The sequence below is a fragment of the Hoplias malabaricus genome, chromosome 16 (genome assembly GCF_029633855.1).
Source record: "Hoplias malabaricus isolate fHopMal1 chromosome 16, fHopMal1.hap1, whole genome shotgun sequence".
In the NCBI taxonomy this organism is placed as follows: Eukaryota; Metazoa; Chordata; class Actinopteri; order Characiformes; family Erythrinidae; genus Hoplias; species Hoplias malabaricus.
Window position 1 is genome coordinate 18,292,416 of NC_089815.1, and position 27,532 is coordinate 18,319,947.

Here is a 27,532-nt window from a genome sequence, read left to right on the forward strand (position 1 = left end):
GAAAGCTTACAGGATTGGATCAACAGCCGGCTGGAGTTTGGGTGAACAAAAAGGAAGCCATCATTCTAGTCAGGATGAAGATCCTTTTCATCTACACCTACCTCATCTCAGGTCAGAATCATATTTTTAAATTATTTAAATAAATTTAAATAACTATTACTTACAATTAGTGGTAGACCCTGGGATGAGTGTGTTTTTGTACATGAAACACAGTACGATGTTGTTGTTTTATGGCAGTTTGGGTGCAATATACATTAAAATTAAATATTTGTGCTCAAAATGTACATATGTAGAAACAGTAATTTTGTGGTCAAATTACTTCATAATTTAGGGAGATTAAAAAGTCTACTGTTTTTTTTATCTATTTGATTGGCAGGTCTAGTGCGCTGCTTTGATGTGACTGGCTACACAGGAGGCACTGTCATAATCTTCTGCAACTACCAACAACTTGGACAGAATGAGAAATACTTTTGCAAGAAAGGCATTAATCCAAACACTCTAAAGGACTGTGTGATTATAAACCATAATCAAACTCCCAACATAGTGAGTCACAAAGACTCAAGAATTGCTTTAGTTGACACCCCTAATATTCTTACTGTGGTCCACAAAGAACTGAGTTTACAGGACTCTGGATCATATAAGTGTGGAGCATCTAGATTGTGGAATATTGATTTGAACCTGAAAGTGAACACAGGTAAGATATCATTTATATTGTATTAGGGATGGCCTAAATAATAGAAATACTTGAGTATTTAGTGTATTTCAGTTGGTAAACCTGCTGCTTTCTATGCCCAAGACTAGGGTTGTTTTCCCTGCTCAGATAAACAAGACCCCTAACAAAACATTCACCAGAACCTATAGCATGATTAGAACATACTGCAACTGCAAGATGTTGAGTGTTTGTATGTCACAGTTATGTTTGACTCTACAATGAATTCATCTGGTTTAAAAAAAATAGTATTTGTTTTTTCAGAAAATTGATTGATTCAGATTCAGAAACTTGATCATATTAATATTATATAATAGCTGTAAAATAAAATGAATACTGATGAATTCATTGGTCAAAGGATAATATTGCTGGGCTTCACCCTCTGTGAAACACATCAAAACTGTATTTGAACTGAGTTTCAGACCAAAGCACGATACGTGCAGATGAGGCTAAAAAGGGTTTATTACAAAACACACAGTCCAAAGCAGTGGCGGATGCTGGTCTTTCAAGGAGGGGAAGCTCAATTTCGGCCTACATCATAAAATGTGTCAGTTTATTTATAAGAAAATGATCTGTGACCCTGTCGTACCAACAAGGCGTTTTTTCCAGGGACTTGACTAGTGTCCTCTCAATGGCCAGCAGAGCTAGGCTGCTTAAACGGCCTTGGCCCGTGTGAAGTGTGTCCGCCTGTGCTGCCACGGATCTTTACACCAAAGGATCGCTGATTCGCTCACTTCGCTGTCAATCAAAAAGGGATTCAGCCTCAGAAAAATCATCATGCAGAAGCTGAGTGTCCGGGCCAGCCGAGGCCAGCCCACTGCCCCATAGACCCCCAGAGACGCTGAGCGTCCGATGGGCGGGACAAAGCCCAGCATTTATCCAATGACTCGTCTCATTTCGCTGCACTTCGCTGCTTCGCTACTGAACTCTGTGGACGCTCAGCGTCCTCACTCTTTAAATCACTGTGAGAATGATTGAGAGGAAAGCCGTGTCTTTACCAGTGATAAGAAGCTGATTCTGAACAAAAGTTGAGCGCGTTGTAGTGCATATTTATTCAGTGACATGTACACACAACAGTATATATTTGATCACTTATTTTTTTTACATTTTAGGGGAAGCTGAGCTTCCCTTGCAGTCTTAGAGGAATCGCCACTGGTCCAAAGGCATAGTCGGAAAACAAGCCGAAGGTCGAAAACTAGTCAAACATGCACAAAAAGGGGAATCCAAAGACAAAGCTGAAAAGAATGGCAAAAGTCAAAAACCTGAAAAGACAAGAAAAGATACTAATGAGTGGTATGCACTGAAATACAGAAGTGTCATTAAAAGAGAATGATTCAAATTGGACTTTGACATTTTCACATTCTTTTACTAAAATATATCATTTGTATGTATACCCCTCAGCATTAAGGATATTTTAACTATCAGAAAAACATATTTTACCATCTCAGGCATTAGCTCTCTATTATTATTAGTCAGCATTTCAAGATCTGGGCAATGTTATTCTTCAACCCCATTATGTACAAAATGGAAGCTCTCTGAATAAGATCATGGAACGTATTTCTAAAGAAATCAATATTTTCATATTAATCAGATGTCCCCAAAACTAATTCAATAATTGCAAATAAGAAAATGATATAAAAATCTCACCTTTTTGCTATACTAAAGCATGAAATGTCCCTTTTCTGGAAAGCGCTCGTTTAACTGAAGAATCTTCACCAAAATCAATAAGCTTATGACAGCTCTCAACATTTTAGACAGAAGTCAATAAACATTAAATTACTTTTTAATGAATTTTTAAATAATTATCTATGAAAATGTGGGTGTGTCAGGATCGAGACAAGGGTAACAGGGTAGAAGGGACAAATAGGAGCAGGTAGAAGAAGGGAAGCCTGGAGCAGGTAAAGGAGGGGAGGCAGGAGCAGGTAGAGAAGGAGAAGCTGGATGGAGATGAAGGAGAGGCTGGAAATTCACAGGTGAGGTTAAAGAATGATGGATATGTTAGTCATGAGATTCAGCATTGTGACAAATGTCAGTATGATGATGATCTGAATAACAACGCTTCACCCATGTGGCTTTGGAATCAATGCTTTATATCAAGAGTGGTGTTCTAAGAGGCCTCATGACGTACTACTTGCTTGTTTGTTTGATCAGTTCTACATGACCTGAAATTAGGACTGCAAATGCAAAAGATCATCAACATTCAGGAGAGCTGCCTCGGAGCACTAATGTCCCCACCAATGTCAAAATCAGACCTACTCACTTGAGAAGGACAACAGATATAAATTGCTGTTAAGCTGAGTTTTTTTAACCCAAATTAAAAACAATGGCAAATACATCAAAACATTGTAAACGGAATAGCTCAAATGTTAACATAATGTGGAGTCTGTGTGTGTGTGTCTGTCTGTCCGCCCGTGTGTGCATTTGTGTGAGTGTGCATGGCCTGTGTTTTCAGGCATAAGACCCAAGCCTCATCTGGTCAAATATACTTTTAAAGGACTCATGAAAGGTATACTAAAGGACATATTATGCCTGTTACTGTACATACAATTAAACTCGAGAACTGATCATTATTAATCAAACATTTAATAATTTCAGTGTATATCCGCGTGTGTATGCATGTGCCTCTTGCTTCATGGACTTCAGCCTGTAAGTCGGATCCCAACCTCTTTCAAGACCTTCACATGGTGCTTTGTCACAGGCTGCGGTGTTGGAATGACTTCAAGGACATCATCAAACAGGTACCAGAGGGTATCATCCTGATGCGGCCAGAAGAATGGATTTGAAATACACCATTTCCCAATCAGCTCTGGACTATCCCACTGGATTTCCTTTTCTGGATTCCCTCCACTGGCTGTCTGTGGCATAGCAATTGTTATCTTCTGGCCAAAACTGAAACACTGCAGTTAAACTGCTTTCATTTTGTGCACATGCAGCTTACATCATGAGATATCAGTTCTCCTGGAGCCAGAGTAATGACCTGGTGAATTCTCATGGTGCCAGGAACAGCTGGTACCAGCTTTGGTCTTTTCTCTGTTGCTTCCTCAACATCTTGACTTTTCACAAAAAAACGTTTTCACTGTTGCGTTTGTCTCAGTCAAGGCCTTGGACAACTCTGCTGTATTTGGGATGTCACAGCCCTTTGCCACCATCATATCAGCTGCTCTTTTTAAGACTCTCCCAACATCATCTGGTGCTCCTTATCCAACTAGGGAGCTGTATATACAGCTGTAATTTTCTTAAAAGTCAGTATGTATCAAAGCATCTTCCCTTGACATGTACTTCTTCAGTTCATGGCAGATGGCATACTGCCGCTTAATGTTAAAGTGATACAGTTTATGTGGCTGTGGAAGAGCTCCATGAGGTCATCTTGTGTGCCCTCCACAGATTTCTTAAACGTCACATTGACAGTTGCCTTTTCTATTTTTTTTTCTTTTTATCCTTCTCTTCTGTTACCCACTGGGTAAAAGATAAATTTGAAATACTATTATACGCGCTTGAGATTGGGACACTGTTGTCCCTGCAGTGAACACACTCTCCGTACATGTAGCTTTTGTTGGACGAGTTGCAGCACACTATCTCTACCAACTGTTCCAGACTACCAGTCTCAATAAGGTTCAGGTGGCTGAGCTTCACAGACACAAAGCTCAGATTTTCATGCAATTTACACATGCATGTGTCTCATTCAGAGATTGTTGGATTAAGAACCCAAAAAGTGTTTTCTCCTTAAAAATCTTCTGTAAATATTTTGCAGTGTGTCCACCAGGAAACTGCATTTTGACCTTGTTCCTTGTGTTTCTTCGGTTCCTGTGGTGATCCTACTGATATCGTCTCTTAGAATGTATTTACTCTTTTCTTTAAGTCATCAGTGAACCTGCTGGTCTTTGAAATGCTTATTTGAAAATCCAAGGGACTCACCAGCAAATGTTAGCAACCTGTATTTTTTTTTTCTATAATCCTCCCTGTACTTTGGCAATCAGCTGTCTTTCACCATCATTGGTGGCTTGTTTGTATTTATTACTGATATCTTGAATTAGTGATTGGTGATAAAGCAATGTCCTTCTGATTTGAGGGTTAACAGGGCAATGTGCAGTTAGTTGCTTTACCTTTGACCATGGTGAATCAGAATGTTTCTTTAAATGTTGGCACTTTTTTGTATTTTTCATTCAATTTTCTTTAGTTTTCTTACTTTTCCTTAAGTTCTTCTTTTTGCCTCTTAAGCTTGTTTCTTTCTTTTCTGCCCCTCTTCTGTGCCAAAACAAAACCATGAAATTAATTTAAAACTGGAAAATTAGATTTTTTTTTTTTTATTTTTTTAGAATTTAGAATACTCAATCATCCCTGTGCTTTTTACAAACAGAAGAATTTGTCCTTTGCATTTCCCACAATCCGTGCAGTGAAACACACATTTACACACACTAGTGAACACACATGCCCAGAGCAGTGGGCAGCCATGGCACCTAGAGAGCATTTAGGGGTTTGGTGCCTTGCTTCCACTGGTACAGAACAATATTACCTACATTTTACATGACTATATGGACAAAATAGTATTGTTCAATATTAAAAATAATAAATAGTGTTGCAATGGCCAATTGTTTTATGTCTGTCTTGTAATAACTCACTGATTGCACTCACACATTCAATTGTATAAATAACTGGATTTTTATTTAAACACCTTAATAAAAAAATCACTTGTAAACTCTGAAATATAGCCAATGGAACCCAAAATGTAGGTATTACTAAATAGCTTATTAAATTAAATAATCATCCATTTCTTTGCAAGACAATGTCACGCCTTCGTCCTGTCATGTCTGTTGTCCCCGGCCATGTGCTTTTAGCACATGGCTATGTTTTGTTTATGTCCTTGTCTCCGCCTCCTCGTCCGTGTCATCTGTTAACCAGTCCTCCTCGTTATCTGTCCGCCCCGCGTTCCTGACAGAATGACCAACCGCCAGGACACAGCTAGCACAGACAGTTACCTTCGGAGGCTAGGAGAAGTCCAAGCGTCCATAATTCGTGCAATGGTAGCCTCTAGGACTTCAGAGGAGCCGAATTATGGACAGAAGGACTGCTACAGCGGGAGTTGCCGGCTCCAGCTCCTGCCTGGCGCTATTCCGATTCCTAAACCGGAGGAGTCGACTCGTGAATCGAGTAGTTGCGCCAGCGGGAGTCAAAAGAGCCGGCGGAAGAAGCATGCTGGAGTTCCCCCCTCGACGGTAGATTACCCCCTCAGTTCCGGGGAAATTTTTGGGGGGGCGTTAAGGGTAGGGGCTGTTAGCCTCACCTCCGTAGCTCTGAGGTCTGAGGCTAACAGGGGCGCACCTCGAGGGGATCTAATGGGTGCACCTGTGAAACCTCCTAAACCCTTTACAGCTCCAGCGCGAGCCCGGCGAGCAGCACGAACTCCTGTCCTCGAGAGCGCGGCGCCTCCAGCTGCGCCTATCTTCGTGAGCGCGGCACGCGCCTCTCCTGTCTTTTGTTCCTCTGCCTCCGTGGACGTCGTCACACTGTCTCCAGTCCCCGTGGACGACGTCGCAGATTCCTCTGCCTCCGTGGACGTCGTCGCACTGTCTCCAGTCCCCGTGGACGACGTCGCAGATTCCTCTGCCTCCGTGGACGTCGTCGCACTGTCTCCTGTCTCCGTGGACGACGTCACAGATTCCCCTGCCTCCGTGGATGACGTCGCAGGTTCCCCTGCCTCCGTGGACGACGTCGCAGGTTCCCCTGCCTCCGTGGACGTCGCTGCAGGGCCTCCAGTCTCCGTGATGGCGGCACCCGCTGCTCCAGTCCCCGTGACTATGGCGGCACCCGCCGCTCCTGTCCCCGTGACTATGGCGGCACCCGCCGCTCCTGTCCCCGTGACTATGGCGGCACCCGCCGCTCCTGTCCCCGTGACTATGGCGGCATCCGCCGCTCCTGTCCCCGCGACTGTGGCTACGGCCGCTCCTGTCCCCGTGACTGTGGCTACGGCCGCTCCTGTCCATGTTCGTAGGTCGGCCCGAAGGACTTCGGGGGCCGATCCCCAGAACTGTGCCCAGGCTGGTTCCTCAGACTGTCCCACAGACATTAGCCAGTCCTGGGCACCCCCCTGTTATATTGGTTCCCTTGTCTGTCCCTGTCTTGGTTCCTGTCTCTGTCCTTATCCCTGTGCCCATGTCAGCCTTTGTCTCTGTCCCTGTCCCGGTCACTGTGTTTGTGTCAGTCCCTGTAAATGTTCTTGTACCTGTTCCCCTGCCAAGTCCAGTCCAGTCCCCTGTCAGCCCTGTCCAGTCTCTGTTTCAACCCCCTGTCTTGTCTCATGTTCAGTCCCCTGTTAGTCAGGTCCAGTCTCCGTATCTGTCCAACGTCCAGTCACCCGTCTTGTCTCCAGTCCAGTCTCTGTCTCAAACCCCTGTCCCGTCTCCTGTCCAGTCCCCGTTCCAACCCTCTGTCCTGTCTCATGTCCAGTCCCCAGTTAGTCATGTCCAGTCTCCGTATCCGTCTAGTGTCATGTCACCTGTCCTGTCTTCTGTCCAGTCACATACCCCTGTCCAGTCTAATGTTCCTATCCTGTCCAGTGTCTTGTCCCCTGTCTCGTCACCAGTCTCTGCTCCCGTCTATTCCCAGCACCCAGTCCTGTCATCAGTCCCGTCTCCATTCCAGTCCCCTGTTCTGTCACCTGTCCATGTCCAGTCTTCTGTCCCCAAATGTGTCCAGTCTCCGTATCCGTCCCACGTTCAGTCCCCTGTCTTGTCTCCAGTCCAGTCTCCCGTCAATTCCCATGTGTCCAGTCCTGTCCTGTCCAGTCCGTTCTCGTCTCTTGTGGCCCCCCTTTGTCAGTCTCCTGTCATGTCCCATGTCCCGTCTCGTATATTCGGTCCTGTCGTGTCCCCAGCTCCTGTGTCTGTTCCCGTCCTGTCCTGAGTCCTGTCTCCCTTGGTTCCTTGTCTTGTCTTAGTCTGTCTTGTTTTCCGTGCCCTCTCCTGTGCGAACTCCTGGGGGGTTTAGGTGTACGCGCCCCGGGAGTTGCGCGTTCATGGGGGGGGCATCTGTCATGCCTTCGTCCTGTCATGTCTGTTGTCCCCGGCCATGTGCTTTTAGCACATGGCTATGTTTTGTTTATGTCCTTGTCTCCGCCTCCTCGTCCGTGTCATCTGTTAACCAGTCCTCCTCGTTATCTGTCACAGGTGCGTCTCGTCAGTGTCTTGTATTTAAGTACCCTTCCTGCACTTCCTGTTTGTTGGTCATTGTTCCCCGTATCATGTCAAGTCTGTCGTGTTCTCTTGTTCTCTCGTTCTTTGTCAAGTTTGTCGAGTTATTTAGTCTCTCCGTTATTAGTCTCCACGTTGTCGCTGTATTTCCTCTGTCGTTTCGTTCTTTAGTCTGTCTGTCCCGTTAGTCCTGTTTAACTCCCCGTGTCCCGTTTATCCTGCCTGGATCCCCGTTTCTTGTCTTTTGTTAATAGTCTCTTTGTTTTGTTATTATTTGTTATTAAAGGTTATCTGTGTTTTAGCGAATGCGTCCGCTCCGTCAGTCCGCCCTGCGTTCCTAACAGACAAACAGACCTGAGGCTTGAAATATCTTATTCTTTCGGTTTTAATTCCCTAGTTCTACATTTTAGCATATAATGGCTTATATCCTCTTAATCCTGAGAGTCTGCCCGTTCGATTGGTGTATGGCTTGTAAACATTGACTCAAATATGGCGCCGTGAAAAATATGAATGTGTCTAACGCAAAAATATTTTTTCATAACAACAATCCTGGCAAGGTGTATTTCGACCAAAAATACATATTTTTAAAATGGAAATATATATAAACTGGCAGAATCAATAAAAAGCAGAGACGTAAAGCTTTAATTTCGTACCTTGAGTGTCTATATTGCTTCTGAGGCTCTGTAGTTATATTTAAGTTTATAAATAACCGTGTTTCCTGGCCCGCCGGCGGGCCATAGCGTTAGAACAGGTGCAGCCTAGCTCTGCTGGCCATTGAGAGGACACTAGTCAAGTCCCTGGAAAAGACGCCTTGTTGGTACGACAGGGTCACAGATCATTTTCTTAAAAATAAACTGACACATTTTATGATGTAGGCCGAAATTGAGCTTCCCCTCCTTGAAAGACCAGCATCCGCCACTGCTTTGGACTGTGTGTTTTCTAATAAACCCTTTTTAGCCTCATCTGCACGTATCGTGCTTTGGTCTGAAACTCAGTTCAAATACAGTTTTGATGTGTTTCACAGAGGGTGTAGCCCAGCAATATTTTCATTTGACCAATGAATTCATCAGTATTCATTTTATTTTACAGCTATTATATAATATCAATATGATCAAGTTTCTGAATCTGAATCAATCAATTTTCTGAAAAAACAAATACTATTTTTTTTAAACCAGATGAATTCATTGTAGAGTCAAACATAACTGTGACATACAAACACTCAACATCTTGCAGTTGCAGTATGTTCTAATCATGCTATAGGTTCTGGTGAATGTTTTGTTAGGGGTCTTTTTTATCTGAGCAGGGAAAACAACCCTAGTCTTGGGCATAGAAAGCAGCAGGTTTACCAACTGAAATACACTAAATAATCCATCCATCCATCCATTATCTGTAACCGCTTATCCAATTTAGGGTCGCGGGGGGTCCAGAGCCTACCTGGAATCATCGGGCGCAAGGCGGGAATACACCCTGGAGGGGACGCCAGTCCTTCACAGGGCAACACAGACACACACACATTCCACTAAATACTCAAGTATTTCTATTATTTAGGCCATCCCTAATACAATATAAATGATATCTTACCTGTGTTCACTTTCAGGTTCAAGTCAATATTCCACAATCTAGATGCTCCACACTTATATGATCCAGAGTCCTGTAAACTCAGCTCTTTGTGGACCACAGTAAGAATATTAGGGGTGCCGACTAAAGCAATTCTTGAGTCTTTGTGACTCACTATGTTGGGAGTTTGATTATGGTTTATAATCACACAGTCCTTTAGAGTGTTTGGATTAATGCCTTTCTTGCAAAAGTATTTCTCATTCTGTCCAAGTTGTTGGTAGTTGCAGAAGATTATGACAGTGCCTCCTGTGTAGCCAGTCACATCAAAGCAGCCCACTAGACCTGCCAATCAAATAGATAAAAAAAAACAATAGACTTTTGTAATCTCCCTAAATTATGAAGTAATTTTACCACAAAATTACTGTTTCTACATATGTACATTTTGAGCACAAATATTTAATTTTAATGTATATTGCACCCAAACTGCCATAAAACAACAACATCGTACTGTGTTTCATGTACAAAAACACACTCATCCCAGGATCTACCACTAATTGTAAGTAATGGTTATTTAAATATATCTTTAAAGGGATTTAATTCCTCCAGACAACACAATATCATCACAGTCATATGGAAAATCAGTTGGTTCTCTCTATTCAGCTGTTATGTGTTAGAACCAAGTATTTATTAATCATAACATCTGTATAGGGCCCTCAAAATAATAAAAGAAAAGCAATTCAATAGACTATAGTCTATTGTAAATTTTTCATTTTCCACTCAAAGTTTTCTGTCTGTCCAAGGCCAAAAACCTTAATAAATGGCTTGTTTTATCCCATGTATTTTAGCCCATAGTACAAACCGGATTCCAAAAAAGTTGGGACACTAAACAGATTGTGAATAAAAACTGAATGCAATGATGTGGAGGTGCCAACATCTAATATTTTATTCAGAATTGAACACAAATCACAGATCAAAAGTTTAAACTGAGAGAATGTATCATTTTAAGGGAAAAATATATTGTTTCAGCCCTGTGAAGGACTGGCGCCCCCTCCAGGGTGTATTCCTGCCTTGTGCTCCATGATTCCAGGTAGGCTCTGGACCCCCGTGACCCTGAATTGGATAAGCGGTTACAGATAATGAATGAATGAATGAATATATTGTTTCAAAATTTCATGGCATCAACAAATCCCCAAAAAGTTGGGACAAGGCCATTTTTTACCACTGTGTGACATCCCCTCGTCTTACAACACTCAACAGACATCTGGCGACAGAGGAGACCAGTTTGTCAAGTTTAGAAATAGGAATGCTCTCCCATTCATGTCTAATACAGGCCTCTAACTTCTTTGTCGCACCTTCCTCTTTATGATGCGCCAAATGTTCTCTATAGGTGAAAGGTCTGGACTGCAGGCTGGCCATTTCAGTTCCCGGATCCTTCCCCTACGTAGCCATGATGTTGTGATTGCTGCAGAATGTGATCTGGCATTATCTTGTTGAAAAATGCAGGGTCTTCCCTGAAAGAGATGACGTCTAGATGGGAGCATATGTTGTTCTAGAACCTGAACATAGTTCTCTGCATTAATGGTGTCTTTCCAGACATGCAAGCTGCCCATGCCACAAGCACTCATGCAACCCCATACCATCAGTGATGCAGGCTTCTAAACGGAGCGTTGATAACAACTTGGGTTATCCTTGTCCTCTCTGGTCCGGATGACATGGCGTCCCAGTGTTCCATAAAGAACTTCAAATCGTGACTCATCTGACCACAGAACAGTCTTCCATTTTGCCACACTACATTTTAAAAGACCCCTCGCCCAGTGCAAACGTCTGAGCTTGTGGAGCTTGCTTAGAAATGGCTTCCTCTTTGCACTATAGAGTTTCAGGTGGCAACGGCGAATGGCACGGTGGATTGTGTTCACTGACAATGCTTTCTGGAAGTATTCCTTAGCCCATTCTGTTATTTCCTTGACAGAGACATTCCTGTTTGAGGTGCAGTGACGTTTAAGGGCCCGGAGATCACGAGCATCCGCATCCAGTAGAGTTTTACGACTTTGACCCTTACGCACAGCAATTGTTCCAGATTCTCTGAATCTTTTGATGATGTTATGCACGGTTGATGATGATAACTTAAAAGTCTTTGCTATTTTACGCTGGGTAACACCATTCTGGTATTGCTGCACTATCTTTCTGCACAACTATGGTGGAATTGGTGATCCTCTTACCATCTTGGCTTCAGAGAGACACTGACACTCTGAGAAGCTCTTTTTATACCCAATCATGTTGTCAATTGACCTAATTAGTCTTAATTGGTCTTCCATCTGTTCGTTATATGCTCAATTTCCTTTTTCCAGCCACTGGAACAAATTCCAGGGATTTGTTGATGCCATGAAATCAACATATGTTTCCTTTTAAAATGTTACATTTACTCAGATTAAACTTTTGATCTGTCATCTATGTACTATTACGAATAAAATATTGACATTTGCCATCTCCACATTATTGCATTTAGTTTTTATTCACAATTTGTTTAGTGTCCCAACTTTTTTGGAATCCGGTTTGTACACTGACTGTCCTCCAGAAAGCAGGCCAGGGTTTTCCTCTTAACTAGGACAAGAGCAATACATTATGCCAAAAAAGAGTCCTTGGGAAATGTTCTTGTCGTTTTGTCTGCCTTCCATGGTAACATGATAAATGTTCCTCTTTATGAGAGCATTTGGTAGTGACAAGACTACTGATTCTACCCAGCGGTTAGCGATGATGGTAGCATGTTAGTATCATTGAACCAAATCTGTCATGGCAGCTGAAGACAGCATATGATTGCTTCCATGATATGTTTATAGTATGGTTATGATTGTTTTATGTTGTAGGGCCCCAGTAACATGTTTTATTTTCCTTCATTCTCCAGTATGGAATGTAGCATTTATCTGAGACCTTTGGGGGGACATGTGCACAGTCAGCTGAGTGTTTGAGGCTGTGATGCTGATGCCAATGGCCTTGATCCCATTTGCTGAGGTTGCTGTGCAGATACATAGGGGGTCAAAAGCAGGAGCTGTTTGTTTCTGTGTGAATCTGTTTTGTGTTTGACCCTGCTATTTTGCAGGTTTTTGAAGTTAGTATATATTATTATTTCCTGTGAAATAAGAACAGGTGATTCTGAATTTTGTGCATTTTTAGCATGAGTTGTCACATAAAAGCTGTGAATTTCTGCAATGAAATAATTGCTCAGTTAAAAGCAGCAGCACAGAGATTCTAATCATATGCTGAGTACATTGAACACAATACATACAAGGTACACAATGGATCTTCTCAAAATACCCAGGGTAGTACCAGTTAAGTGTCTGCGTACACCCACTCAGGGAGGATTTCCTTTGTTTTTGGCCTTTTCCACCTATTGTGAATGTACAGCACCAGTCAAAAGTTTGGACACATTTCATTCAATGTTTTTCCTGTTTTTTTATTTTTTTCTACAATTTAAATGAATGTGTAAGACATTAAAACTATGAAGGAACATATGGAATTATGCAGTAAACACAAAAGTGTTAAACCAGAATATGTTTTATACTTTAGACTCTTCACAGTAGCCCCCTGTTGCTTTGATGACAGCTTTGCACAGTCTCGTCGTTCTCTCAGTCAGCTTCATGAGGTCGTCACCTGGAACGGTTTTCAGTGAACAGCTGTGGCCTCATCGAGAATTAATCTGTAGAAGTGCTCCATTCTTAATGTGTTTGAGACCATAACTTGGATTGTGCAGAGGTAGGGGCTGGTACACACTTATATACAGTGACTAGCTCTACGCCACCAGTGACTAATAAGATGTGTCAAAACTTTTGACACCATTTTTAAGAGCCCTGCCAAAATTTGAAAAACAGCTCTGAACACTTTGCTCTGAAGTTGCACACGTCCTAACCACCCAGAACAACACTCTTCAGAATGAAGCTGCCAAGTGCAGCCATACAGGTTTCTTTAGGGCAATGCTGGGGAAGAACCACTTTTTTGGCTCAGTGAAGAGTAATGAGGTAGAGGGGGCTGATAGTGTATGGTCTGTAGTTAAACACCTATAGACAGTTGATCTGAGGTGAGCACAGTTGTGAAGCAGGTGGGTTCTAATATATGGGGATGTATATAATGGATGTTTCCAGAAAAATGACGTGTAGGAGGAAGTACTATGTAAGTCATTTATAATGACCAGTGAGTTAAAGTACAAATTACATGTTTGTAATAATATGGTCAGTGTGTGGATAAACAACGTAGAAGTTTCCAGTAAGTAGGTTTTTCTAAAGTGGTTAGTCTGCGGGAGTGCAATGTAAGTAGTGCCGGGCGATATTAGCGCAAATCAAAATCACAATTAATTGTACATATTACCACGATTATGATTCATGAACCATTATTTTGTTTCTGTTTCAGTGAAGGTACAAACACTAGCTACTGCTCCTTTAAAGCTGGCTCCTGCCGTTTCGGCGCTGGTTAACTGGTCACTCATCGGAGTCAGACATCACTCCTTACTTTTGACTGCAATTCAATTTACTATTCTACTATTGCTGCAAGTTATTTATTTACTAATAAAGGATCAGTGACCACTACATCTCTGTGTCACACACAGTCCTGCATCCACTAGGGTCTTCTCCCTCATTCCAATCTCCACGGACGTGTATCTTGAACTCTGGCTTGCGCAGACCTGAGACTGCACAATGTACAGACAGAAACCAAACATTAACATCTCTGAGGACATTTTCACAAGAAAAAAAGATGACACGGGCATATTGTCTTTACCCGAGCAGGACTTTCTCCATGTCCTCTCTCTTGGTCACTCTTCTGCTCCTGGGGCTGTTTCTTATAATGAATTTTCCTCCCCTTTCCTCTTGTTCCTCGACGAGTTCTTTTCTTCTTCTGAGGATGAGGGGGTGGACCATCAGCCACTGTTTCATTTTCACCTGTCAGACAAAATGAGAGGAATCAGCTGCACTAATCTCATCTCTAATGCCCAGGGATTCCACCTGGAACTCTGGGTCTGCTTCTGTTGATGAAGTGATGAGCACTGAGTGTGGGTGCAGCCGCAAAAAGGAACATGGGGTCTTCTTAGGTGCTTGTGTCTCCTACTGCTCTCATTTATCTCTCATAATTAAAAGGTCATATCCCCTCACCCCCCACTCCACACATGACCCTACTTTGGTCAAAATACCAAAGGATCAAACCCTACAGCAGCATTCACCCCTTGCTCCAAAGGCCGCTGCGTTTAGGGTCTCCTCCTCTGTATTAACATAAGTAAATATCAACAGCTGTCCAGCAGGGTGTTTGTTCTAGTCTGTGTGTTCAGTTCCTCTACTCACCAAGACGTTGAGCTATGCCTGTCTCAGGATCAGTGTCAAGGAGGTGAAGGTGCTCCTCAGTGACGTCGGTCTCAATGGGAGCACTCTCCACCTTCACGCCCTGTCCTGCTGATACATCATAAAAGACACCAGGAGATATAATTATTACATTTTCTCTCTCTCCCTCTCTCTCTCTCATAATCCACTTTAACTCAGGTGTGTTTCTAAATAGGTAAAAAGAGCCTAATGCATAGGAATAACCACATAAGGCACTGATTTAAGGAATCCCTGGATAAATGTAGCTAGATATTTAACGTGGAACTTGAAATTCCAGCAGCAGTTAATTGAACGAGGTAGTCTAAATATAAATAGGAGGCTTTTTAATGTGGTATTTATTTTAATGTGACCGTTTCTATGAGGTGGTCACTTAAGGTGGAAGCCTAAATAAAAAGGCTGAATTTTTTGAGTGTGGATTTTTTTAAAGGTGGCCTGCAATATATAATGGGAGACTTTTTAAGGTGGTATATTTTATGTCCTTTTCTATGAAATGGCCATTTAATTAAGGTGGAAGCATAAATAAAATGGCTGATTTATTTAATGTGGAATTATTTTTAAGGTTGTGTTCAATGTATCTTAGCAGTCTTTTAAAGGGTTATTTGAAGTGGTCATTTATTTAAGGTGGAAGTCTAATTTAAATGGCCATTTTTAAAGGTGGAATTTTTTAAATATGGCATTCAAACTATATTGGCCATTTTTTAAGGATTCAAGGATATTTTTTAAAGTGGTCAGGGCGGCACATTGGTACAGCAGGGTGTGTCGCAGTCACACAGCGCCAGGGGCCTGGAGGTTGTGGGTTTGATTCCCGCTCTGGGTGACAGTCTGTGAGGAGTTGGTGTGTTGAGGGACAGCTTGAAACACTGTAACTGACCCCTTCACTGTTTTTACAAAAACAAACACCATCAGTTTTACAGGATTATTATTGTAATCGTCACTATTGTTATCATTTGGAGGAGGAGAAATTCCTGATTAAACCTGAGCTAAATATCAGTTCGTTACTTACTCTGAAACAGCAGCGCAACCTCATGGAGGACAGAGTCCAGGAACTCTTGTGCAGCATCAGCCTCTGCTCCAGAGGGCGCTGCGTTTAGGGTCTCCTCCTCTGTATTAGCATAAGTAAATATCAACAGCTGTCCAATCAGGGTGTTTGTTCTAATGTGTTCAGTTCCTCTACTCACCAAGAGTCGACTGACCATCTGGTTCAGGGTCATCGGCCAGAGTCTGCAAGCATTCTGTGTCCTCAGGGTCAGTGGAACTCTCCTGCAGCTCGTCACCTGCTTCGTCATGAAGTGAGACACTACGTTACTGTCTTTCTCCTGATTCTCTTGTTCTTATTGTAGAGAACAACACACTCACAGTGTCCATAATCTCACTCTATGCTTTCACACCAGTCCTTTTTTTACAGGAATATTGTTTTCATTTACTAACCTACAGGTGTGTCAACTGAGTCATTCGTCTGGTCCAGGTCTGCATCCATGATCTGATGAGCCAGGTCTGCAAGCCGAGAGCTTTCCGTCTCTGTGCGTTCAGCAACCACGACCTCCATCTCTGCTTTAACACCAGTAAACACTGTCAGTTTTATAGGGTAATTATTTTTGTCACCAAATTTCTTGTCCTGTCCTCACCTAGTCGTGGGAAGCTGAGACGGGCATCTCCCAGCTCCTCGGCAGCCATCAGTCTCCGCATCAGTGTCCTGACCAGACGGTGTTTATTTCTGACTCTGCACCCTACACTCCTCATTGTTCCTGTAGGTGAAATCAAATCAAATCAAATTTATCTATATAGCGCTTTTCACAACTGATGTTGTCACAAAGCAGCAGTGAAACAATGTTGGAGTTAAATCGGACACTATGTTTAATCACTAACTCCGCCCACAGCTGTCAAGCTACATCCACGACATTTTGCAGAGCCCAGTTTGATCAACTGTCCCAGCAGAGACCATTCAAAATTATTTTCTTTTCCCCACCAAAAAAAAAAGTCCCGTCCCCCATTCCTCCCACCCCACATATCATCTTCATAAAATCTGTACCCAACACAGTGCAACACAAGAAAACTGAGTTCCTTCCGAAATAATACAGTTAGGTTAATAATCCTTAAATAAAGACCCAGTAAATAAATACATCAGGACGAGCACATAGGTCTAAAGTCTGTGTCATCGTCTCACAAAGCACACGGTAGTGGTCTGAACACTGCAGTTCTAACATGCAACATAAAGAAAAGTCTTTTCTTCTACTTTTCTGGAATGAGGAGTCTCTAATAACGTCCTTAAAATGCAGACTTCTCAAAATATCACTCTCAATAGACATCAAAGCCAAGTGGCTCACTCTTTCTCGGTGCATATAGATCGGTTTATTTTTAACTATTGAGAGACAACTCTCCACTTACATTAGTGACTAGCAGAATCGAGTACGGCGCAGCTTTTTTGGCTTTTTTGTGTTAGCTGCCATTTGACTTAGTGCTGCATCTTGGCTAGTGGGGCTCACGCGCTTTTTTTTTTTTTTTTTGGGCTTTCCTTTTTTTGTGACCCACTCTCATAATTTCTAGCCTCAGACATTTTGATAGCGCCCTAACTCTAACATTCACGTTGCATAGCATAAAGTCATCAGTCATATTACAGCAGCTCCTTAGAATTAATCTGGCTAATAAACAGTCAGAAACATGAATGACGTAAAAATGATTTGCAAAATCATTGGTTGGTAAGCCTGAACTTTGTCGTAAAAAAAAATAATAAATATATAAATAAATAAATAATAACCTTGAAACCACACAGAGATCCATGTTAGCGATTGTGAATATAGTGTATTAATGCTTAATTTTTAAATAAACTGACAATTGTCATTTTTATGAATACATACCAATTACCATAAAATCACAAAAGTTTGCAATTAAACATTACAATTAAACATTACCAAAAATGACTTAAAATGTATTGTACACCTCATATTACACAGACAATAAACTGTTGTCTTTTGTAACTGTTGTAAATACACAACAATCAAAAGCTGTTTACAGTGATTTTAAATGTTCAAGAATTATTAGATGTCCAGATGTCCAGTTCTTACCTGGAGCTTTGTAGTTGGTGTCCTCCAGCTCCAGGTCAATGTCCATGAGTGCTCTGATGACTGTATCCTCATGGACAGGTAGAAGAAAGGTCACCTCCAGTGTCTTATGTTCTGTTTAAGACATGAACAAATACACTACATGGACAAATGTTTGTGGACAGAAGAACCAACGTTTCCTCTGAAGAGAAGCACATTAATCAGGAGTGTGTTCCTCTCTTCACTGCACTACCAGGTCCTGCTTTTCTGACAGGACTTTACATCTGATATTGAAACTTGAGGCTTTTTAAAATTGAGGATTTTAATGGCAGATACACAGCAATCAACAGTCAAACAGCCATGAAATGCACTGATTCACTCACTCAGGTCCGCTGGGTCGGGCCTTTCTGTCTTCTTCAGGGGAGACACATCCTCAGAGACAACATTTTGATTTATGTTTTCTGGTGTCTCTGAGTGGAGAGACGCTGACCCTGTCCCCAGTTCCTCATTCATGGTCTTTGGAGACACACTGGAAACCTTTCCTCCGTCTTTTTCTTCTCCACCACTTCTATTCTCCTTCTTCCACCACGCTCTCCTCCTGTTCTTTTTCTTCAATTTTATGTTCAGTTTACTATCCTTGTCAGGACTTTCCGTATCGGAGTAGTCCACTCCACTGCAGCAGCGAAAGAGGAAAGCCATTGTGCTGTTGCTCTTCTCCACTCTGGACACGGAATGATTCAAACAGCAGGGCACCCCGTACTTCACCTGCACATTCACCATTATGACATCACACTGTGGAGTCTTTGATGTTGTGAGGTCATCAGTGATCCACCCATTGAAGACGGTAGCACACAGAATTCTCCTTTGGTTACTGAGGCAATGCATGGGACAGTGGTGGTAGTAGTAGTCATATTCATGTACAAAAGTTTGTAGACGCCCCCTCCCTTATAATGAGTACACTGTACTTTTATAAGAGTCATTCCTTTCTGACAAAAACACACACATGCTCAGGGGCACACACTGTTTTTTTAATGTTCATAGAAAACCATGAAATGAAGCAGGAAGCTTTAGAGTGGCTGCACATGAGTCTGAGGTCACCATGCCCAAGGCTAGTTGTTGGCTAGAGTGCTCTAAAGCTCCACAGCACTGAAATATAGAGCAGTGTGACTATACCTTTCTACACTTCTGTCACTGTTCACATTTTGCACACAGCAAAATGAATACACTACAGTTTGAAGCAGTATGTTGCATGATTAGAAGAAAAAGAAATCAATTTTTCCTTAGCAAATCTTGCTCTAAAACATTCATTTTTCATTCATTCATTATCTGTAACCGCTTATCCAGTTCAGGGTCGGGGTGGGTCCAGAGCCTACCTGGAATCATTGGGCACAAGGCAGGAATACACTCTGGAGGGGGCACCCGTCCTTCACAGGGCAACACAGACACACACATACACATTCACTCACACCTACGGACACTTTTGAGTTGCCAATTCACCTACCAACGTGTGTTTTTGGACTGTGGGAGGAAACCGGAGCACCCGGAGGAAACCCACGCGGACACGGGGAGAACACACCCACTCCTCACAGACAGTCACCCGTAGCAGGAAACGAACCCACAAACTCCAGGCCCCTGGAGCTGTGTGACTGCGACACTACCTGCTGCACCACCGTGCCACTCATGTAATACAGTTTCATCAAAACCTTACTTACTCTGTCATCATGCAAACAGGTAAAAAATATAGATAGCTAGCAATGTGAAATAAAGAACACATAGTATAATTTAAGTTTTGTGACTGAGAAAAGAGTGGTTGCTTGTGGTAGAAAGGTCACAAAATATTGTTTGTTTATGTAATATCCAATAAATAACATTACTAAATTATTTTTTGTCATATTAGTCTTCATCCCCCTTGGTTTGCATTTTTGTCAATACTGGTAGCTATCTAATAAACAAATGATCATAGTACAACAGGCATCAGTTTTCATGGGATATGGACGACTTTTAAATTCTGAGGTAACTTTACTGACTAGCTAACACTAATCTATCCAGCATGTTACTGAAAGAGCAACTAAGGCTTAACCATGATTATAACTCACATTTAATAACCAAAGTATTAATCAAATACATTAAATTAATTGTATTCAATGTCAGATGTTTTTGAAAGAAATTATTTTTGTACTTACAGAGTTTGTGAGGGTCCGTGTATCGATCTACGGCTCCGCTGAAGAACCTGTTAGAAAACCGCTTCAAACCACAACAATCAGCGGCTCGCGCTGCCAGCTCCCTGACAGGCACGGGTTTAATCAAACCATGCGCAAAAGGGCACCCGGCAATTCTAAATTGTATTTCAACCCAAGTAGAAAGTAGACAACGTTGTGACAATCCCTGGATAGATGTAGCTGGATTTTTACTGTGGATCTTGAAATTCCAGCAGCAGTTTATTGAACGAGGTAGTCTAAATATAAATGGGAGTCTTTTAATGCGGTAGGGTTTTTTTTAAGTGTTCATAGGGCCATTAGGAAAAAAATTTCCACAGTTAAATTTCTTCATAATCAGGATATCAGTAGTTTGTTATATTGTGTCTTCAGTGAGCCTTTCAGATTTTTGAGACACTTTGAAAATAAAGATAATATCCGAGGAAGCTAAACGTGTAGTTTTTCCACGGTATGGAAGTTATGTTCGTATTTCGCCATCTAGCGGCGACAGAATGCAACTAGTGCAGCATTTAAGGTGAAAGAGAAAATCCTAATGAATCGAATGCTCATCCTTAGTGTCCCGGATGTGTATCTGAATTTGTTTTTACTCGTATTTTGGCATCTGAATTTGGTCTATCGAATTTGAGCAAACTGCAATTGTTTGAATTTTTTTAAGCTTGAATTTTTTTTTTATCTGAATTATTAACCTTGAATAATAACAGTGAAAACGTGTTCTTAAAAAATCCACAAGTTCAATTAAAAAGCAATTGTATTCAGACGCATAATTGCGAAGCAAAATATTCAGAGGTGGAAATCTGAAGACTTAAATTCAAAAACAAAAAAAAATTCAGATGCATAATTTCAGTGCAAATAAATTCAGTGCTACAAATTCAAAGGTGGTAATATTTCAAAGTCTGATGAGGCAGATTTGCTTCCATAAAAATCACATACAAATACTGAAAGCTGTACACATTTATGTGTAGGCAACACACGTTTACAAAGTTCAAAGCTCAAAAGCAAGCTTCTGAAATGTTTATAATGTGTTTTTTTCTTTGTATCTGTACCTTTGAAAACAGTCTTTTGGAAAGTGTGTTTAGAGCTGATTTAAAAAAAAAATAGATGAATGACATTCTTACAGCTCTCACAGTATATTGCTGGGATTTGGTCTGAATATTAGCATATATAGCAAAGGTGGTAAGATTTCGAAGTCTGATGAAACAGATTTGCTTCCATACTTCTGGCCCCTTTCTCGCGTGGGAGGCAGGACATCAGCAGAAAGGATAATGGTCTAATGACTGACAGCATAGCAAAGAAGGAGGAGGAGCTTCCTCACTGTTGACTATGAGAACTATCACTGCACACTCACGTTATATGCAGTATTCGGTGTAAAACATTGACTTAAGTGGCAAAGTCCTTTATAATGAGTTCCTTTAGACAACATTCGGCACCTATCGCAGTAAAAGAGCTATTAAATCTGTCAGAGTGCGTAGTTCCACAGCCACACTTTAGTTTTCCAGCACTTTGTTGGCGATAGCGTCCGCTCCGTCAGGACAGCTGAAGTGCTGAATATCCAGTGCTAGCCAGTGCTCTCCTGTTTCTGCTGTTGTTGTTGAATCTGTAGAGAGAAAAGAATATGCAGTGACCGTGCGGGCGTCTGTAGACAGCAACAATTAAATTCAACGGATCAACTCCAGACTGTCAGCAGTCTATACGTGATCAGTGTTTCTCCGCTACAGAAGCACGCAGTTTCCACAACAACACCAGCAGTTTATATAGGATCCTTGTTGCATATATACCAACTGTCAGCTTTACCATTCCGTTAGTATTACACCATGTCTCATCACCCAAAGCCCAGACACCCCCAATACTGGCCTATTTAGCCATGCATCTTTCTGTTATTAACTGCCCTCTTACTTCTTCTTCTTGTCGGTACAATATTTTGCAGGCAGTTTGGTCCAGTCACCCTTTTCCACTCGGCATGTTCATCAATATATGGACTTCTCTAAATCTAGAGACATTGTTTCTCCAATCTAACCACAGAAGTGCACTGCTAAGCACTTTTCATCAACAACGGGCACCCCAGGGTCATGTCCTGAGCAAAGCATGTAATAAGCACTGTAAGGTCATAGGTTCCATGCTTTTATGCTCATGGATACAAAAGACTCATCCACCAGATGCTGCATAACCAAAGCATTTCCCAAATGGAGTCTCCCATAAATAAGATATCTAAAACATAAACCTGGTTATAAGCAGCTGAGGGATAAGTAATGCCCGTGTTAAATAAGAAAACTCTTTGAGAGCAGTCTCCTCACTGGAAAGTTTCTTTCCCAGTATTGAGCGCTGCCTTCGTTAATGAGTTGGGCACCAATTGTATTTCTGCTGGTGAGGCTACATGCTCTAACAAATGACACGTTGCTTTTGTAAGTTTCTCTGCAAAAGAGTAGCTGCTGAAATAAAAAAAAAATGTAAATGATAGAGGGCGAGGTAAAGTGACAGTCTTCTGAATGGGACAAATTACAAAAACCTCACTTGTTCAATGCATTTGCACATTACTTTTAAGACTGGAGCCACTGAAGCGGTTTGTCTTCCTCTTTGCCAGAGAACTGAAAACAGCTCAGTGCATCTCCAGCTTTGAAGCACTTTCCACCACACTGTATGTACAGCATGGCAGAGAGAGCAGAGTGGAAATGGCAGCTTTTGTGCTTCTATGAATTTGGCCGGTGAACGATGGAGTAGCAGGTAGTGTCACAGTCACACAGCTCCGGGCTGACCCAGTGACCACAGGCTTTTAACAGACCCCCACCCCCTTTTCCTCACCCCTCCTCTTCACGCTGTTCTCACACTAGCGCCACCCGACGTCTTATTTTAGAGCATGTGTAGATTATTTTACACATAGATCACTGCGCAAAAGTCAGAGACCAAACAGCATTTATTTACTGTCCTCTAATTACCATTAAGGACAATGCCAACACAACAGTAACCACACATGATACTTGATTAACAATACCTGGAGAATGATTATTGCTGACTGTAGAGCATAAACTGCAAAAACTCATATCTTTTGTCTATATCTAACATTTCTCTTCATGAATGTTTATGAAGTATTTTTTTTACATTAAGAGAAAGTGATTTGTCATTCAGCAAAAAAATTATTTTCTTTTATCTTCCTTTTTCCTCTCCTGTTACTTTCACTACACTTTTTTCTCCCGCATACACTTTTCCTCACTTTCCTCTTTTGCCTGTTTTTTGTTTCTCTCTTTACTTCATTTACTTCTACAGTTTTACTCATAATTTACCCTTCTGTGTCTCTCTTTATCCTTTCTTCATAACTGACCATATCTGGAGTCCATGAAGCCACTTATTAAACTGATTATTAATAAATATGATTTTAAAGAAGTCTGTGTCATACTGTGGCTGACCAGTTAAAAACATGCATCTCCATTTGTGTCCATTTACTTTATTACATCGTTTGAACACAATATTGTTTGTCCTCAATATCTTGAGAAAATTTCACGATGAATGAATCAATAGAAATGCTCCAACTGTAAGAAAATCTTTTTACATTCACTTCAGTTGAAAGTTAAGAATGTTTTATTTTCCTTCTCCTGTAAAGTTATCATTTTGGGAGATAAGGATAAAGACCCTGCAGCCCCCCACACACACGCACGCACATAAGATCTAACATCAAAGACTGGAGCGGGACACTTTCCAGCAACACCTGGCCCCCGGCCCCCTTCCTCTCTTCAGGAACTAAAGATAACAAGTTTATAATGCTTTCAAGAAACAGGAACCTCGAACAAAAGGGGGGAGTTTATGACAATGGCACCTAAATGTCTCGTCCTTATCTCGAGCCCACTAAACAGACAGCCCCAGATGGTCAAACTGATTGAACTCGGTGTGACCTCCCGTTAACTCATCCGCACCGGACGAACAACATGGATCAACAGCGACCCCAAATGGACACTGGCGAAACTACGGCTCGCTCGAGTTCGCCTAAACAATAATGAAAATGGAATCAAATTCTGATTAATATGCATAAACAATATGTACGAGTGTCATCCTATTGTCTTCAGATGGACATCTATCAACCAATGAAGTGATGTGTATTACTGTTGTCAATCATGAAAGAAATTTCTGTCTCTGATTAGAAAAACGAATTAATACCTTCTAAAAACAATATCGTAAATGGGACGTAAACACAACGTACCCAAGATGAAATCTTATGTAAATGTTTGATATTAATAATCCAGGACGCTCATTGTTGTATATTACTAACATGTATAAGAAATTTCAAAACTCTGATTCAAACTCTCCCTCTTCTCTCTTTCGGGAGAGTCACGTGAGCCTCGGACTCGACCCAATCGAAGAAGGGACACCTCCCAATAGGGCGTGACCGTGCTGGCTTTGAAAAGAAGTTCAGCTCGGCACATCAGTTAGAGAAAAGAGAGTGTGCAGTTCAGAGAGCAGTTCGCTCGTGCAGTGCAGTGCAGCTCAGCAGTTCAGCGGTTCAGCTCAGAAGATCGGAAGCTCAAATCAGCTCATCTCGCTCTTTTTCTCTCTGACTCTTAACTTCGTTTCCGCTCTGAACGCCTGCACGCGTTCTCTTTGTTTTATCTCTTCAAGCTCCAACCTCTCCAAGCGAGACGCTTTCTCCTCTTCACGCCGACGAACGAAGACTTTTGAAGAAACCTCACTAAGCTCCCAGGAGACGTCTTGAGTTAGCTAGTGTGAGAAAGTCTACGAGTACGTCGAATGATTTGAATACTTTCTTTTCTTTTAATTGTGTTTTGTTTTATCGCCCATCGAAGTGTGATCTCACGAGTGATCAAAGTAGGTGAAGCTTATTCGTGGTCAGAATAAGATATCACCCTTTTTGATTAGTTGATAGCGGATATATTAGCGTTATAAGCTGACTTCTAAGGGCACTCCTTCTGGAGAACCGAACAGCGAGGCGACTACTCTGAAGAAGCCACTCCACTCCGGGGAAAAACCAGCCACGCCTACAATTCTCCGAAAAGGGGAACTCTCGATCGACGCCGCCCCGCCTGAGGCCGAGAGTGCCTGACTCAACCGGGAGGGAATCTCCTTCACAAGCGGGCCTGTCTTTCACGACGCGGAAATGACGAGAAACAACCGCAGAGCACGGAGGTTAAAACAGCAGGACGCGACGGCTCGGTGAAACGGCAAACGAGTAAGCCAGCTAAACTCTCACATTCTCCAGAAGCTGATGTCTAATTAAGTCCCTTTATAAATTTATACTTAATCTAACCTCAATTAGCAACATTTTATTCACAAGTCACAGTGCCTAGCTTATCTTTAAAGTCGAATCGGTTTCCCCTCCGTTGATGCCGTGAGATTACAAGATTATGCTATGTTAATTAAATATATTCTTTTATTTTATTAATAAAACTCTCATTATTTGAAATCACAGTGTATACAGTTTGTTCATTGAAATCTCTGAAAATCCTGAAGAACTCACTTAGCTTGACTATTACTCATTCTCAAACTAATTAGTAACGTTTTAATTATTTAAGCCAATATATAAACTTTAATTGCTATCATTAGTCAAATAATCAGTAATTATAAGAGTTTGAATAAGGTAAACGCTATAAACACAATATATAAATATATATATTAAATATATATTCACATAGGTATCACGGTGTATAAAAAAACAAAAAAAAACAACATACACTACACTCTAAAGATGCTGAGATTCTGGTTCATGCTGTTTTCACATCTAAATGAGTCTACTCTGATTGTCTGTTCAAGCTAAAACTCATTTCATGACTTCCAAAATTCTGCACCTGGAGTCTTATTACACAACGGGTGGGTCTTTTGGGGGTCAGCTGAGTCTTTCCTTGTTCTGTTTTAACTCTTACACAACTGCTCACTCTTTGATTTCTATCAGAAGTTTGACCAGAGGACGATGGGTTCCACTTGTTAGTCTTGGTTCCTCCCAAGGTTCCTTCCTCCAGGCTCGAGGAAGTCCTTCCTTGCCACAGTTGCCTTTGGCTTGCTCACATGGGGCTTTCTGATCCACATTGTTATCTGTTCTGATACCAATTCTGTAAAGCTGCTTTGTGACAAAATCACTTACAAAAAATAAATATATTTTGATTGATTGACTGATGACATCACAAATGTGTGCACCTCAAAGTGACAGGGACTCCAGATTCTCTCATATTAATCAAGTTCAGTTTTATTTACCACATTTAACTAATTTTCTTGGCTTTGTTACAGCTAGGAAAGTCGACTAAAAACAGCAGGAATGCTGGCAAGATTTCCATCTCTAAACTAAGCAAAGACATAGGTGGGACTTGCAGCGTAGCTGGTTGGGGAAGAATTAAAACCAAGGGAAATGCAAGTAAAGTACTTCTGGAGACGAAGGTCACCGTCTATAAAAATTGTAAAACATACTGGAACTACACCAACATACTGTGTGCAGGTGGTAAAAAAGGTGGATTTTGTCAGGTAAATTATCCTTAAGATTAAACCCATTAAACCCAAGCAGATTTCATTTTCCTGGACCAGGAATAAACCTAGTCCTGAACTACCCAGCATTCTGATTGGAGATTAACTACAGAAAGTACAATTTAGTCCAGGTCTAAGCCTAATCCCAGGTCAGAAAAAAAACATCAGTTTTTTTTTTTATTTTAGCAGAAGCTTTATAAAGGTTTAGTTCAGCAGTGTGTTAACGTTGCTTATGTTTTGTTGCAGGCGGACTCTGGTGGTCCTCTGGTGTGTAATAACACTGCAGTTGGCATTGCTTCCTTTACCGAGAAGGACATCTGTGACAACCCCACAAAACCAAATGCCTACACCAATATTGCTGCATTCATGCCCTGGATTGAGAAAATCATTGAACACCAGTAATTCCACTGTAAAGAGGCCTTTATTTGGTTGTAGTGGTGTTTCAGTTCACTGAAGGAAGAGCCTATGTTGTTAAACCTATGCCATTGTAAAAGAATGCAAGGTTAAAAGTTGACTGAATATGGATGAAGCGCTGTCATTAGAACTTCACCTAGAACTTGTTATTTCACTATAAATAAACCATTTCTGCCTTAAAAATTGTTATGAGTTTTCTCACCACTTGTTCGGATGTTATCTGTCCTCTCACGTTGTATACTGTAATTATGGGTTCATAAAATATACAGAATGCAAAAGATTCTCCAGAGATTAGCACTCAAGTGGAGTTTTTGTGCATAATTATATTAAAGATTAAACCCATGAATGGAGCTACACCATCAGTTCATTTATATAAGTGAATGGCTATTTATTTCATGTGTTCTTCTCTTCGTTTCAGATAATGAATGAATGAATGAATGAATAATGTGCCACAGAAGCACAGCATGTTGTGTATTAACACTATGCTAATAACTTTACAACTAGCCCCTTGATCAGAATCAGGATGCAAATTATACAATGACAATTATTGGGGTAAACTTCTTTTTCAGGTCAAAGTGAGAAACCAGTACAGCGCAGG

The 27,532-nt window shown here is 41.4% G+C and overlaps 1 protein-coding gene across 2 annotated transcripts; it reads left to right on the forward strand.

Moving 5' to 3' along the window:
- On the forward strand, positions 1-27,104 carry LOC136671292 (CMRF35-like molecule 9). 2 transcript variants are annotated; one of them, XM_066646951.1, is made up of 3 exons: positions 1-111; positions 377-694; positions 26,767-27,104. In XM_066646951.1, exons 1-3 carry the CDS (start codon positions 75-77, stop codon positions 26,793-26,795), a joined length of 384 nt encoding a protein of 127 aa, XP_066503048.1. In that variant the 5' UTR covers positions 1-74; the 3' UTR covers positions 26,796-27,104. The 2 variants fall into 2 exon arrangements, 1 of the variants encoding a protein (XP_066503048.1); XR_010795689.1 differs by lacking the exons at positions 1-111; positions 377-694 and adding an exon at positions 9,750-10,009.
- Positions 27,105-27,532: the final 428 nt, after the last annotated feature.